We start from the raw sequence: 16854 nt of genomic DNA, 5'->3' as shown, positions 1-16854 counted from the left end.
CGGGGGAGCCTGGTGGGCTGCCATCTATGGGGTCACACAGAGTCGGACACAACTGAAGTGACTTAGCAGCAGCAGCAGAGAGTCCTATTACTAGGTACTGCTGAAACAATAACCTAGTCTCTTCACTTTATGTGTTTTTCCTTCCTGTAACTGAATGTCAACAAGGGAATGCCATTTTGGGGTCAAAGTCTCAGACTGGCTCTGACCACAGCCTGATCAGTAGCTCACCAAAAAGACAGAGAAAAATGCTCACCTACACGTGGGCAGAGTTCTTAAGCTGTTCTATAGAACACTGGGGTTCTATACTGAGCACAGTGTTTTCCAAAACTTGAATAGTAATGGCAGTCTTTTCAATAGTAAGGGGGGACGATAAATGCTGATGGGAAATTTTTCTTAATTTAAAGTTTTTCTTCCATGACTTCCCCTTAGTTCTTTAGTGCCAACAGCTATTTGGATGCTAATGAGTGCTGGTGGGCAAGCAAATGAGCAACAAACAACATTAGCAGCAAAGCCGGGCCACACCTGGGGCTGCTGTCTTTATGGTTATGTAAACTCATGGATGAGGTTTTATGTTATATCCATATACTGCGATCACATTTTCCAGGTTAAAACCCTTCTGAGTTCATGGGATAGGACACTTCAGGGTTACAGAGTCTCTTCAAAGTGCAACAGAAATGGATAAATTGGCAAATCATGTCTTCTGACACACTGCTGGGCTCCTTCAACCTGCCCGGGTGACTCTGGGCCTCCCTTCTGTCCAGTTCGGAAGAGCAGCTCTGCACGAGCCTCCACAACCCACTAGTCTACAGTTCCTGGTGGTTACATTGGTTTCAGGAAGGCTGCCAGGGCTCAATTGGGCTTGGTATTTCCCCGCCTTCTAGCAATTCTTGGCTCTTATTTAGTTTTAAATTAAATAAAAATTGCAGCACACGAATTTGAATTAAAACAAGAGGCCTGATCTTTGTAATATGCACCATATCAATAGGAAAGCTAATTTGTGCAAAGCACATCTCCTCCTTTAATTTAAACCACAGAGGCCTGCCTCTTCGGTTTCAAATGAATTGAGTGCTGGGTGGGGCTGCCCACTCTAAGCATTAACTGGGGCTGTGCTGAGCGCCAAAGGGACAGTTTCGGGGAGGGGGGCAGGATGCTGAGCAGTCCTCTTAAGCCCTTTGTGCTGGGTGTCACACGATACAACAGAGCAGAGACGGACTCCTGGCCTTGAATTTAAAGAAGGTCTTAAAATGTCTCAGGGTAAACTTCCCCAACTGACTCTGAGCTGCAACCTAGCTACCAAAAAACCCAGAATTTGCATTATTAAAATCTTCTCAAGACTGAGCAAGCAAGAGACCACACTCCTCCTGACCTTGAGACCATTCCTCATTTTTAGGTTCCAAGGCTGCGCATGTGCGGACTCCGAGTCTATACAAAATAAACCGGGTAGGGGCTGGGCTTCCCAGGTGGCTCAGTGGTACAGGAGACATGAGAGACACGAGTTCAATCCCTGGGTCAGGAAGATCCCCTGGAGGAGGAAATGGCAAGCCATACTGGAGTTTTCCTGGAAAACTCCAGTATTTTTGCCTAGAGAATCCCATGGACAGAGGAGCCTGGTGGGCTACAGCCCATGGGGTCGCAAAGAGTTGGACACGACTGAAGCGACTTAGCAAAGGGCCTGTGCTAGGTGAGAAATTCAGCCTGGGTCCTGACAGTGGCTTTGCTTACTTTAACTGGCTCTAAAAGCCAAAGGTGGAAGATTGAGGGGAGAGGGCAGGGGGTGGTGGAGTGGCAGTACAGTCATCATCCAGGAACAATGTGAGGATTCCCCCAGAACATTGCTGAACCCCCACCATCTACGAAGCTCCAACCCATACTTCAGTGCTCACTGCAGGCCCTGTGTGCTGGCCCTCCCCACCAGGAGGTAAGTAATGAGCCCGGGATCCCCCTGCAAACTCTCATCTTCAGGTGCCTCCAGAATGGAGATAGGAGCTGATTCAGGTTTATGGGGCCTGAGACTTATATATTTGGGACTCTTTTTAAGAAAAATGAGACAGAAATATCTTTAACAGATTTTATATACCATCAGAACACACTGGTAGGGCTCATCCCAGGGTCTTGGAACAGTGACCTGGGGAGCTTCAAACTGAAGCTCCTTTAACTTTACAAGTGAATCCACTTTTACTTCTAAAGCATCACCAGCCCTCTTCCTGCCCAGTGCCAAAAAGTCATGTACAAGAGGAAAGTAAAGATGATGGAGGAAAAGGCTTTGTCACATAGCAGGTATAATTGACTAAGACAGAAATTCTGGCTCTTATTTGATTGGCCTTTGAACCATCTGTGCTGCAAAGGCTTAGTGAACCTTGGCCCAAAGCCAAGTTCTCTCTCTGAAACTGCAAGCCACCTTAAGGGCAGGGTTCTCAGCTTGGTCTCAGTTCATCCAAACACTTACCTAAGGGAGCCTGTAAGGAACTGTCTGTGGAATGAGTAGCTGGGTGATGACAGAGGGGCTGTGTAAATAAATTCACACTCCCTGGGTCAGGGAGATCCCCTGGAGAAAGAAATGGCAACCCACTCCAGTATTCTTGCCTGGAGAATCCCGTGGATGGAGGAGCCTTGTAGACTATGGTCCACGGGGTGGCAAACAGTCGACACGACTGAGCAACTTCACTTTCACCCATTTTAGATAGAGGGTCATTGTCATTTACTTTCTTATAGAGGAAAACAACAGAATGGGAAAGACTAGGGATCTCTTCAAGAAAATCAGAGATACCAAAGGAACATTTCATGCAAAGATGAGCTCGATAAAGGACAGAAATGGTATGGACCTAACAGAAGCAGAAGATATTAAGAAGAGATGGCAAGAATACACAGAAGAACTGTACAAAAAAGATCTTCATGACCAAGATAATCACAATGGTATGATCACTGACCTAGAGCCAGACATCCTGGAATGTGAAGTCAAGTGGGCCTTAGAAAGCATCACTACGAACAAAGCTAGTGGAGGTGATGGAATTCCAGTTGAACTATTCCAAATCCTGAAAGATGATGCTGTGAAAGTGCTGCACTCAATATGCCAGCAAATTTGGAAAACTCAGCAGTGGCCACAGGACTGGGAAAGGTCAGTTTTCATTCCAATCCCAAAGAAAGGCAATGCCAAACAATGCTCAAACTACCACACAATTGCACTCATCTCACACGCTAGTAAAGTAATGCTCAAAATTCTCCAAGCCAGGCTTCAGCAATATGTGAACCATGAACTTCCTGATGTTCAAGCTGGTTTTAGAAAAGGCAGAGGAACCAGAGATCAAATTGCCAACATCTGCTGGATCATGGAAAAAGCAAGAGAGTTCCAGAAAAACATCTATTTCTGCTTTATTGACTATGCCAAAGCCTTTGACTGTGTGGATCACAATAAATTGTGGAAAATTCTGAAAGAGATGGGAATACCAGACCACCTGATCTGCCTCTTGAGAAATTTGTATGCAGGTCAGGAAGCAACAGTTAGAACTGGACATGGAACAACAGACTGGTTCCAAATAGGAAAAGGAGTTCATCAAGGCTGTATGTTGTCACCCTGTTTATTTAACTTATATACAGAGTACATCATGAGAAATGCTGGACTGGAAGAAACACAAGCTGGAATCAAGATTGCCGGGAGAAATATCAATAACCTTAGATATGCAGATGACACCACCCTTATGGCAGAAAGTGAAGAGGAACTCAAAAGCCTCTTGATGAAAGTGAAAGTGGAGAGTGAAAAAGTTGGCTTAAAGCTCAACATTCAGAAAACGAAGATCATGGCATCCGGTCCCACCACTTCATGGGAAATAGATGGGGAAACAGTGGAAACAGTGTCAGACTTTATTTTTCTGGGCTCCAAAATCACTACAGATGGTGACTGCAGCCATGAAATTAAAAGACACTTACTCCTTGGAAAGAAGGTTATGACCAACCTAGATAGCATATTCAAAAGCAGAGACATTACTTTGCCAACAAAGGTTCGTCTAGTCAAGGCTATGGTTTTTCCTGTGTTCATGTATGGATGTGAGAGTTGGACTGTGAAAAAGGCTGAACACCGAAGAATTGATGCTTTTGAACTGTGGTGTTGGAGAAGACTCTTGAGAGTCCCTTGGACTGCAAGGAGATCCAACCAGTCCATTCTGAAGGAGATCAGCCCTGGGATTTCTTTGGAAGGAATGATGGTAAAGCTGAAACTCCAGTACTTTGGCCACCTCATGCAAAGAGTTGACTCATTGGAAAAGACTCTGATGCTGAGAGGCATTGGGGGCAGGAGGAGAAGGGGATGACAGAGGATGAGATGGCTGGATGGCATCACTGACTCGATGGACGTGAGTCTGAGTGAACTCCGGGAGTTGGTGATGGACAGGGAGGCCTGGCGTGCTGTGATTCATGGGGTCGCAAAGAGTCAGACATGACTGAGCAACTGATCTGATCTGAAGGACTCTGAAAAATGCTTTGAGCTGTGTAAAGAGAGGCTCCATCTTCATTTCTCAGTGAGGCAAGGACAACTAGGTCCCACCAGAGAGCTTTAAAGTTTCCTTCTCACTGGATGATCAAAACCCCTCTGGACATAATTAAGAACATTAAACTACATTATAATGCAAATATTCTTTAAGGGGGTCAGTCGTTTTTTTCTGATCTCAGCAGCTGTGGTGTCCACATACCCAGAAAAAGATCTGCTTTTTCACTTCCTCCTCTGGCTTACATTACCTTAAGTTTATCTTTTAAATTCTTTATTTCCCAGCAAATACATTGAAAACTTTAGGTCCTGAGTGAGGTGTGGAATATGAGGTATGGAATATCAGGATTCATGCAGAAAATCAAAGCCTAGTCTGGAGCATTCTCTTTTGAAGAAAACTATCGCCCTCCACATGGTGAACTCCCTTGATCCTTCCTACATTCTGATGGGGATCAGTGGGTAAAACATAGAACTGAGCCTATGGCTAGGGGAAGGGTGTCGCTCACATGGGTGGCTTACTGTGAACTGGATGCTGGAGTTTGCCTGTTCTAGAAAGGGCACGGCTTTGATTTAACTTCTGTTCTCATGACCTGGAGGGTAAATCTGAAGTCCTGTCAAGGCAGATGAGAAGGATCGAAATTCAAAGTCCAGAGGCCCAGGTTTAAGTCTCAATTTCATCTCTTAACTAGTTGCCAGGTTGTGAGCAAGATACTCCAAAGTTCTCCATGCGTTTCTTTCCTTCTCTTTTTTAATCCACAGAAAGAGACCAATAATGCCTAGCCTATCTTGCCCTGGAGATGAGTCTCAAAACATACCCACAAAAGGTGTTAGAAAGGTACAGAGTGATTTTAGAGTTGACCATCTATGATTCAATTACATAACCATGTAACCTAGCAATTTCCTCATTTTAAAGCTAAGAAGATAGCTTTATAGCAGAAAAGTCAATGTTCTTAATAATAGGACCTGGCAGATGGATATTCTCCTAATTAAACTATTAACTCCAATCCCATTAATGTGATGGAGTTGTAGTTTTCCTTCTAGAGGATGAAGGTGTTTTAGAACAAAGGCCAGGTAGTAGATGTTTTAGGTTTTGTAAATCATATAGTTTCTACTGCAACATTCAATTTTGCCCTTGTAGCATAAAGATGGGGCTTCCCTGGTGGTGCTAGTGGTAAAGGACCTGCCTGCCAATGCAGGAGACATACAAGATGTGGGTTGGATCTCTGGGTCAGGACGATTCCCTGGAGGAGGGCATGGCAACCCACTCCAGTATTCTTGCCTGGAGAGTCCCATGGACAGAGGAGTCTGGTGGACTACAGACCATGGGGTTGCAGAGTCCAACATGACTGAAGTGACTTTGCACAGCATGCACAGCATAAAGCAGCACAGGCAGTATTATATAAAGAGAGGTAGAGCTATGTTCCAACTTTACTTACAAAATTCATGGGGCTAGATTTGGTTTAAAGGCCCTAGTTCGCTGACTCCCCACCTTAGAATATCACAAAGGTATCACCAAGTTCTGGGCTTCCTCACATCCCCTGGCTGTACATACTATATTGCTGGCCTCAGATTTTAATGCAGCTCCAATTTGACAGCTAAGCAAACACAAAAGATGCCAAATCCAGAAAACCAGCAAGCCACGAGGTTATTTGGGCAGACATTTCACATCCCAAGATAGCTATTTAAACCTTGTACTTTTCTCAAAATCTTCTTTGTAAAATAAAGCATTGTTTAAAATATAATATCCCAGTTTTAAAAATAAACCACAATTCTCCAGAGTGAAGCTACTGATATTTTGATGGCAAAAAAGGAACAGTGCTTCCCAACTCCTAGAAATGCTTTACAAAAATGCACCCCAGTGCCAACTTCTTTATGTGATCCAATCTGCGTTTTGCTGTCCCATTATAAGAGTTAATCATTGTTGTGTATGGTGTTAGAAAATGTTCTAAGTTTCATTCTCTTACAAGTGGTTGACCAGATTTCCCAGCACCACTTGTTAAAGAGATTGTCTTTAATCCATTGTATATTCTTGCCTCCTTTGTCAAAGATAAGGTGTCCATATGTGCGTGGATTTATCTCTGGGCTTTCTATTTTGTTCCACTGATCTATATTTCTGTCTTTGTGCCAGTACCATACTGTCTTGATAACTGTGGCTTTGTAGTAGAGCCTGAAGTCAGGTAGGTTGATTCCTCCAGTTCCATTCTTCTTTCTCAAGATCGCTTTGGCTATTCGAGGTTTTTTGTATTTCCATACAAATTGTGAAATTATTTGTTCTAGCTCTGTGAAGAATACTGTTGGTAGCTTGATAGGGATTGCATTGAATCTATAAATTGCTTTGGGTAGTATACTCATTTTCACTATAGTGATTCTTCCAATCCATGAACATGGTATATTTCTCCATCTATTAGTGTCCTCTTTGATTTCTTTTACCAGTGATTTATAGTTTTCTATGTATAGATCTTTAGTTTCTCTAGGTAGATATATTCCTAAGTATTTTATTCTTTCCGTTGCAATGGTGAATGGAATTGTTTCCTTAATTTCTCTTTCTGTTTTCTCATTATTAGTGTATAGGAATGCAAGGGATTTCTGTGTGTTGATTTTATATCCTGCAACTTTACTATAATCATTGATTAGTTCTAGTAATTTTCTGGTGGAGTCTTTAGGGTTTTCTATGTAGAGGATCATGTCATCTGCAAATAGTGAGGGTTTTACTTCTTCTTTTCCAGTTTGGATTCCTTTTATTTCTTTTTCTGCTCTGATTGCTGTGGCCAAAACTTCCAAAACTATGTTGAATAGTAATGGTGAAAGTGGGCACCCTTGTCTTGTTCCTGACTTTAGAGGGAATGCTTTCAATTTTTCACCATTGAGGATAATGTTTGCTGTGGGTTTGTCATATATAGCTTTTATTATGTTGAGGTATGTTCCTTCTATTCCTGCTTTCTGGAGAGTTTTTATCATAAATGGATGTTGAATTTTGTCAAAGGCTTTCTCTGCATCTATTGAGATAATCATATGGTTTTTATTTTTCAATTTGTTAATGTGGTGTATTACATTGATTGATTTGCGGATATTGAAGAATCCTTGCATCCCTGGGATAAAGCCCACTTGGTCATGGTGTATGATCTTTTTAATGTGTTGTTGGATTCTGATTGCTAGAATTTTGTTAAGGATTTTTGCATTTATGTTCATCAGTGATATTGGCCTGTGGTTTGCTCTTTTTGTGGGATCTTTGTCAGGTTTTGGTATTAGGGTGATGGTGGCCTCATAGAATGAGTTTGGAAGTTTACCTTCCTCTGCAATTTTCTGGAACTAGAACACTTTCTAACACCATACACAAAAATAAACTCAAAATGGATTAAAGATCTCAACGTAAGACCAGAAACTATAAAACTCCTAGAGGAGAACATAGGCAAAACACTCTCTGACATACATCACAGCAGGATCCTCTATGACCCACCTCCCAGAATATTGGACATAAAAGCAAAAATAAACAAATGGGACCTAATTAAACTTAAAAGCTTCTGCACATCAAAGGAAACTATTAGCAAGGTGAAAAGGCAGCCTTCAGAATGGGAGAAGATAATAGCAAATGAAGCAACTGACAAACAACTAATCTCAAAAATATACAAGCAACTCCTACAGCTCAACTCCAGAAAAATAAATGACCCAATCAAAAAGTGGGCCAAAGAACTAAATAGAAATTTCTCCAAAGAAGACATACAGATGGCTAACAAACACATGAAAAGATGCTCAACATCACTCATTATCAGAGAAATGCAAATCAAATCCACTATGAGGTACCATTTCACGCCAGTCAGAATGGCTGCGATCCAAAAGTCTACAAGCAATAAATGCTGGAGAGGGTGTGGAGAAAAGGGAACCCTCTTACACTGTTGGTGGGAATGCAAACTAGTACAGCCACTATGGAGAACAGTGTGGAGATTCCTTAAAAAACTGGAAATAGAACTGCCTTATGACCCAGCAATCCCACTGCTGGGCATACACATTGAGGAAACCAGAAGGGAAAGAGACACATGTACCCCAATGTTCATCGCAGCACTGTTTATAATAGCCAGGACATGGAAGCAACCTAGATGTCCATCAGCAGATGAATGGATAAGAAAGCTGTGGTACATATACACAATGGAGTATTACTCAGCCATTAAAAAGAATACATTTGAATCAGTTCTAATGAGGTGGATGAAACTGGAGCCTATTATACAGAGTGAAGTAAGCCAAAAGGAAAAACATAAATACAGTATACTAACGCATATATATGGAATTTAGAAAGATGGTAACAATAACCCTGTGTATGAGACAGCAAAAGAGACACAGATGTATAGAACAGTCTTATGGACTCTGTTGCAGAGGGAGAGGGTGGGGAGATTTGGGAGAATGGCATTGAAACATGTAAAATATCATGTATGAAACGAGTTGCCAGTCCAGGTTCAATGTACGATACTGGATGCTTGGGGCTAGTGCACTGGGACGACCCAGAGGGATGGTATGGGGAGGGAGGAGGGAGGAGGGTTCAGGATGGGAAACACATGTATACCTGTGGCGGATTCATTTTGATATTTGGCAAAACTAATACAATTTGTAAAGTTTAAAAATAAAATAAAATTAAAAAAAAAAAGAGTTAATCATTACCAAAGTTCATCACTGCTTTAAATTAAAGATCACCTATCGGTACAACAGGACAGGGAGGCCTGGCGTGCTGCGATTCATGGGGTCCCAAAGAGTTGGACACGACTGAGTGACTGAAATGAACTGAACTGAACTGATTGGTACAATACACTCTGTATGACTCTCTGTCTCGGGCACGCCACACCGGCATATCTGGAAATATAGGGAAGCACTGTCAGAGGCCTACAGGAGGACATTTTAAAACTCTGGATCTCCATTTGCCTGCACTTGATTAAATGACTCATTGTCAACCTGGAAGCTGCCACCCTTTACTGTGTGGAACAGGCTAGGAGGGAAGTGAAGGTAAAACAAGCCTTTTATTCCTAGTTGCTATTGTTGTTCATTCACTAAGTTGTGTTTGACTCTTTGTAACCCCATGGACCGTAGCCCACCAAGCTCCTCTGTCCATGGGATTTTCCAGGCAAGAATAGTGGAGCGAGTTGCCACTTCCTTTTCTAGATCTTCCTGACCCACGGATTGAACCTGTGTCTCCTGAATTGCAAGCAGATTCTTTACCGCCAAGCCACAGGGGAAGCCCTTATTCCTACTTCTAAAAATGTGGATTTGTTGGGTTTTGAGGTGAAGTTCCACAGACCTTGGCTTAGGAATGATTTCATCCTCAGCCAAGTTACTTAACCTTTTTTGAGATTCTGAACCTCATTTTTTCCATCTAGAAAATGGATTGATATTTGCTTCATAGGATTAATTTGGGCTTCCCTTGTGGTTCAGCTGGTAAAGAATCTGCCTGCAATGCGTAAGACCTGGGTTCAATCCCTGGGTTGGGAAAATGCCCTGCAGAAGGTAAAGGCTACCCACTCTGGTATTCTGGCCTGGAGAATTCCATGGACTGTATAGTCCATGAGGTTGCAAAGAGTTGGACACAACTGAGCGACTGTAACTTTCACTTCACTAGGATTGATTTATAATGAGAAGCAAATAGCAGATATTCAGTAAATGATAGTTTTTCTCACTGTTTCCATATCCTCCTGTATAACCCACATTTTGTTTGCTCTGTTGTGAAGCTTTGTTTTACTCTCATGTACCTATCAGTGAACTGCCTCTGTCTGTAATATAAGTGTACAAGTACATAGAAGACATGTAAGGGGAAAAGTCTTCAAATAAGAAAAGGCTGATGGTAGGAAAATTAATTGAACATAAAGAAGCACAGTCCCCAGAGCAGATCAGGGTCAGCAAGTTCATTTTGTTTGTTTTCTTTGGGAAAAAGGGGCCTTCAGGTATGGTTTGAGAGTAGAGATTTCGCTGGTTTCATCCACCTGTGTGTAGGACAGCTCTTGGTATTTGGTGGATTGCTATTAACGCTTTTCTCAACTAATAACTGATCATACTTGGATGTGATTTGCTTCTGTATTAACCATGAAAACTCCCTGGAGCTGTGCATAGGGAAGCAGCAAGGCTTCTAAGGAGAAGGAGCCATAACATTGGACAGAAACGGCACCACTTACACACTATTTATCTGTAGGTCTGCATTTTGTGAAACAATTATGCAAATTCCTCCAACTGAAAATTGATCTGAAATAGGTCAGGAAAGGGCTTCCTTGGTGGCTCAGTTAAGGGATCCGACTGCAATGAGGGGAGCTGGGTTCGATTCTTGGGTTGGGAAGATTCCCTGGGGGAGGGCATGGCAACCTACTCCAGTATTCTTCCCTGGAGAATCCCCATGGACGGAGGAGCCTGGTGTGCTGTGGTCCATGTGGTCCCAGAGAGTCAGACACAACTGAGTAACTGAGCACAGGCCAGGGAAAAGTTCAGTGGCTATTCTAGGCTAGATTCTGGCCAGTTTGGGGGCAGATATTGAAACGCGTGGCTATCTTAACCAGATTCTCTTTAATTTCATTTTATTTCTGGAAAGAAATGCCACTGGTGCACAGACTGTATGGATAGCAGCATGAAAGTAGGTACAATGGGGTAAAGAGAAGTTATGCTTCCCCAAAAAGTCTCTAAGTATAATGTACAGTGTACACGGTTTCCCAAGTCCAAGGAAAAAATATGAGAGAAAAGTTGCACGAACACACAACAAAATTCACATACCTGAAAACATCATCATGTGTTGAAAGTTCCAGGGGATCTTGTGTTTCCGGCCTAGATTCAGGAGGAAGGAGAGGGGATATATGTTGCAGGCTCTGGCTACAAAAATTGCTACCTGTGGATAAGCGCAGGGAAACATTGAGGAAAATGTTGCTGTCATAAGTGTGATAGTCCTTGGGCTTTAAATATTATGTCCTTAAGCTTCTCTATATTATGACCCAGAAAATAGGAATAAACATGTAGATACATGTATGTCCAAACTGCTTCCAAAATTCATCTTTCAATGTCAGTTCCTTTCCAGAAATAATAGAGGACTCTCTTCTTTGAACATATACTTGGTTTAAAATTGTTAACCCAATACCATTTCAATCACCGTAAATTTTCTCATCACATTTATGTGGCTGATAACTGACTCTACGCTCAATTCTGCTGCAAAATGTGAGGCAGAGACTGTTCCGAGGCTGTGCCATTATCCTCTCAAGCAGCACTTGAGAAAGGATAAATGTGCTTTGGCTCACGATTATCATCTTACTTTCCATCAGTTTATACTCTCTAAATCTAGCAAGCTTCACTTATTTTTTTTTCTTTTAGTGAATTTAATTTCGAGAGGAATTGCCTGTCTAAATGTATAAAACAACTTCTGCTTTAAGAGGCATTTCACTAAAATCCAAGCTATACAGGTTAAAAAATCTATGAAAATACTGGTGGTAGTCATCTCTCCCCTTTTGACATCTTGGACATCTTCCCTGATTGTCTGTGCTAGTTTGTCCTCAAATGGGAGGAGTTATTTGGGAAAGAGGGAGTGTCCTTCTAAGATTTGGATGGAATTTGAAAATTCACTTCTCCGCTCAGTGAAAAGGGAACAAGAGGCCAGGGCTGGTGCCTAGTTGGACCAGGGCTTCCGGAGAGGAGTTGGCTCTCTTGGCTGTTAGGATCATCTACCTGTGATCCCAGAGGGCATCTGTCCATTTTCCAACTAGGAACAAGGATAACAGCTGCTGACTATCCCTGGGAACATCCACAGTGGCTCAGTATCTTTTCTGATAGACATCCATTCCCTCTGGGAATGCTTAGACCCCAGACCTAGAGCAAGAAAAGCCCCCTGCATTAAAAGTGAGGTCTAGACTTTACCTGTTCTTTTACTTACAGGAAAGAGGCTGTCTTATTAAACTTACATGTGCACAATGCTTAAGATAGTGAAAGCACATCCATCATGGTAATTTGACTTGATCTTTACTCTGTCTATCCTTTTTACAAAGTCTTCACTGGAAAAAAGATTTTACCATCTTTCAGTGAAAGTATTTCTAATATTCTAAGGCCTGGCTGTCTTCTGATACGTTCTAACACAGATTAAACATAAAAAATGGATTGACATAATTTTTATGTAAATGATTCATATTTTAAACATATTTTGAATATTCAAAAAATGTCTTCCTCTTTCAGTTTTTTTCCCTTTATTTTCCTCAGCAATTTCCAAACTTTATATCTTGAACCACAGACATTTAATAAAGGCCCCGATATTTCTTAGGATGCTTTTCTCCTCTAACTCAAATTACTTACATGTTTTGAATTTGAACTTTGCAGTAAATCTGAGGAAAATGAACAGTTTAAAAGAATAATCCCTAAAGTTAAGTAGTTTGTTTTCTTCTCCTTGTGTTCTGTATTTCAAAGGATACAAAGGCGCCAAGTATGAAAAGAGCATTGAAGATATGATTCTGGAACGTGAACAGTGCCAGGCCCATGTAACAGAAGATGACGTTCTCAGCCAAGAAGTTCATAAATTCAAACAACTGGAAACAAAACAGAGAACAAAAGCCATGAATTATGCTTCAGCTTTGAGTCCATTTAATTTCCTGTGCTGTGTTTGGTGACTAGATGGTCCTCCTGTATGGGGAAGGCCATCCCTAGGCTCAGCCTCTGGAGAGGAACAGGGGACCTGCCCATCCTGGCCAGGCCAGCTGACTACCCTGCCTTTCTGCCCAGGGACAGATGCCACATCCATGTCAGCATCTCAGCCTCCTTTCCAACTGCAAGGCTGTCAGTGATATCCCAGGCTGAGATTTACCAACATGATCCTCAGTGGCACAATTCCTACCAAGATGACAGAACAGTCCCTCTTAGCAGAAACCGACACTACGTGATTTGGTTAATGTGCACTGTAGTGAACCATGCAAGAATGTTTTAGCCCCTGCTGTATATCACCCAGAAGGTGCACTTGAGTTCTCAGACCCTGGAAGAACTATATTAAAAAAAAAAAAAAAAGCTTTAGCTAAATTATTTTCCTCAGGCAGGCAGGAGAGACAAACTTGGAGAACTTAGAAACTTGTGGTAAGGATGAATGTGAACTATATTTCAACATTAGAATGATCAGTATATTTCAAACTTTGGACAATGAGACTCATTAAATTGACTGATGTAGGCATATCCATTAAATGTCTACAATTTCTAGCTGGTAAAAAGAAAATGATTAATCCCAGGGATCAGTTTATTCAGCAAGAACACAATAGATACATCAGATTCAGTCAGAGGGATAGAGTAATAACATGTTATGCTGAGGGATGCTCCCAAGAGTTATTCTTAGACCATTAACTAAACAATTTAAGTTGAACATGAGAAACATTCTCCAACTTCCAGGTTAGAAGTGAAAGGGAAATATGTCCAGGGGCTACAGCAAAGGCAGATTTGGAAGAGACATTAGTTTATGTTCCAGACTTTTCCTTTGGAAGTTTCTGAAACTTCCTTCCCAGACCTACATAAATCACCATGTGAGGTAAACGTCTCTGGAGGCATTTCTCTTGACTTTTTAAGGACTCATTATTTTTTCATGTAATGTGTTTACAGCCCCACAAATAATGCCCAATACCTGTTCACTGACAGTTGACAGAAAGAAAGCAGAATCTTGTCAGACACATTATTTAAAACCAGTAATAGAAAGAATGGATTAAAAAGACACAGCTCTTTCGGTACAGGCTGGTCTTTCTGCAGCGGTAGTGATCATCAATTATCCTGAGCACTCACTTTACATTCTAGGCCAGCCCATCTAAACAAACACTGTAACCCAAATAGCCACAGACAATGTGAAAATATGTGGGAAAATACAGGAGATGGGGGACGCTTTTCTATTTCATTATATCTTTACTTTTTCAAAATGTGAGATTTGGCTGCTGCCTATGTGCCATAACACATCAGGCTGCTATAACAAAATAATATGGACTGGGTGACTTGAACAACAGAAATTCATTTCTCATAGTTCTGGAGGCTGGAAATTCTAAGATCCAAGTGCTGGGCAATTTGGTTCTGATGAAGGCCCTCTTGATGGCTTGCAAACAGCAACCTACTTGCTGTGTCCTCACATGGCAGAGAGAAAGGGAGAACTTCCTTCTACTGTTTCACCTTCTGAAGTGCTAATCCCATTTATGAGCACTCCACCCTCATGACCTAATTACCTCCCAAAGGCCCACCTCTAAGTGCCATCACATTGAGGATTAGGGCTTAAACAAATGAATTTGTTGGGGGGGAAGACGGGGGAAGATATTCAGTCCAGAGAGACTACTCAGTTTTTGACATTAATAATCACATTGCTGTTGTTATTCAGTTGTTAAGTTGTGTACAACTCTTTGTGATCCCATGAACTGCAGCACACCAGGATTCCCTGTCCTTCACTATCTCCCTGAGCTTGCTCAAACTCATGTCCACTGAGTTAGTGATGCCATCCAACCATCTCATCCTCTGTCACCACCTTCTCCTCCTGCCTTCAATCTTTCCCAGCATCAGGGTCTTTTCCAATGAGTAGGCTCTTTGCATCAGGTGACCAAGGTATTGGAGCTTCAACTTCAGCAACAGTCCTTCCAATGAATATTCAGAGTTGTTTTTTAGGATTGACTGGTTTAATATCTTTCTGTTCAAGGGACTCTCAAGAGTCATCTCTAGCACGACAATTCAAAAGCATCAGTTCTTTGATGCTCAGCCTTCATTATGGTCTTACTCTCACATCCAAACATTACTACTGGAAAAACCATAGCTTTGACTATATGGACCTTTGTTGGCAAAGTGATGTCTCTACTTTTTAATGCACTGTCTAGGTTTGTCATAGCTTTAATAACCACATATCAAGGTTAAATGTATAGGCCCTTCCCTTCTTGGGTCCCCATTCCAAGTGTATTTTACTCTAGAGAGGACATTTGCTGACTAGGATCCATTCAGCCTCTTCTTAGTGGTCGTACCCCATTTTGTCTCTGGGGTCCACTTCTTTACCCATTTTCAGACCAGTGTGTTTGGTTCAGGAATGTGTGTGATGAATTCAGCTGTTATTAGCTGGAGTTAGGACTTCTGAATGTGAGACATAAAAAAAAAAGTAAGTTGAAACAAAAAATATGTTTGTATATGGATGAATCCATCAAGTGTATTAACATACACATGTACAAACAGCTTGTTCACTTTACAGACATTTGACGTTTGTATTAATTTTTTACTGCAAACATATTACTTTCAGAATTAAAAAGAAAGCTGAATTAAACTACAAGAAATAAAAACAAATATTGAAGTAATATATTAATACATATATATGGAATCTAGAAAAAACGGTATTGATGAACTTACTTGCAGGACCAGAATAGACATAGAGAAGAGACTTGTAGACACAGCAGCAGAAGGAGAGGGTGGGACACGTTGAAGGAGAAGTATTGACAGATATACACTGCTGCTGCTGCTGCTAAGTTGCTTCAACCGTGTCCGACTGACTCTGTGAGACCCCAGAGACGGCAGCCCACGAGGCTCCCCCGTCCCTGGGATTCTCCAGGCAAGAACACTGGAGTGGGCTGCCATTTCCTTTTCCAATGCATGAAAGTGAAAAGTGAAAGTGAAGTCACTCAGTCGCGTCCGACTCTTAGCGACCCCATGGATCCCATGGAGCCTACCAGGCTCCTCCGTCCATGGGATTTGCCAGGCAAGAGTACTGGAGTGGGGTGCCATTGCCTTCTCCGAGATATACACTACCATGCGTAAAAGCGACAGCTAGTGGGAAGCCGCTGTGTAACACAGGGTGCTCAGTTCAGTGCTCTGTGATGACCTAGATGGGTACATGGAAGGGGTGGGGGGAGGCTTCAGCAGGAGGGGATTACATATACTTACAGGTGATTCACACTCTTGTATGGAAGAAACTCACACAACACTGTAAAGCTATTGTCCTTCAGTTAAAAATGAAAATTAAAAAAATAGAGTAGAATAAGATATTTCCCAAATATTTTCTTTCTTTAGCCTTGCTTTCACACAATTCTTCATCTTTTTAGTTTTAGGAAATTATCAATCATCCTTATCTGTGTGTGTGCTCAGTCACTCAGTTGTGTCTGATTCTTTTGTGACCGTATTGACTGTAGCCCGCCAGACTCCTCTGTCTGTGGGATTCTTCAGGCAAGAATACTGGAGTGGGTAGTCCTTCCCTTCTCTAGGGGATCTTCCTGACCCAGGAGTTGAACCCGTGTCTCCTGCATTGGCAGGAGGATTCTTTATACTGAGCCATTAGGGCAATCATCATGCAAAATGCTACATAAATCTAACTGTATTTTTATATAATTTACTTTCATTAGCTCAATGATATTTATAAGCCTCTTTCCATGGCAATAAATTTGAATTTATTAAACAGTTTT

General features: G+C 41.7%; 1 protein-coding gene across 2 annotated transcripts in view; it reads right to left on the bottom strand.

Annotated features, from left to right (window-relative positions):
• Nucleotides 1-16854, bottom strand: part of SLC9A9 (solute carrier family 9 member A9) — a 665191-nt gene that overhangs the window by 253028 nt on the left and 395309 nt on the right. For both annotated transcript variants that reach the window (XM_027544122.1, XM_027544133.1), the window contains exons 10-11: nt 12886-12999; nt 11213-11324 (exon numbers count right to left, since the gene is read on the bottom strand). In XM_027544122.1, coding sequence (XP_027399923.1) covers nt 11213-11324; nt 12886-12999 — 226 coding nt within the window. The remainder of the gene's footprint in view (nt 1-11212; nt 11325-12885; nt 13000-16854) is intronic.

The sequence above is a fragment of the Bos indicus x Bos taurus genome, chromosome 1 (assembly GCF_003369695.1).
Source record: "Bos indicus x Bos taurus breed Angus x Brahman F1 hybrid chromosome 1, Bos_hybrid_MaternalHap_v2.0, whole genome shotgun sequence".
Lineage (NCBI taxonomy): Eukaryota > Metazoa > Chordata > Mammalia > Artiodactyla > Bovidae > Bos > Bos indicus x Bos taurus.
Note: the sequence above shows the minus strand (reverse complement) of the source record. Positions and strands in the feature narration are given on the sequence as shown.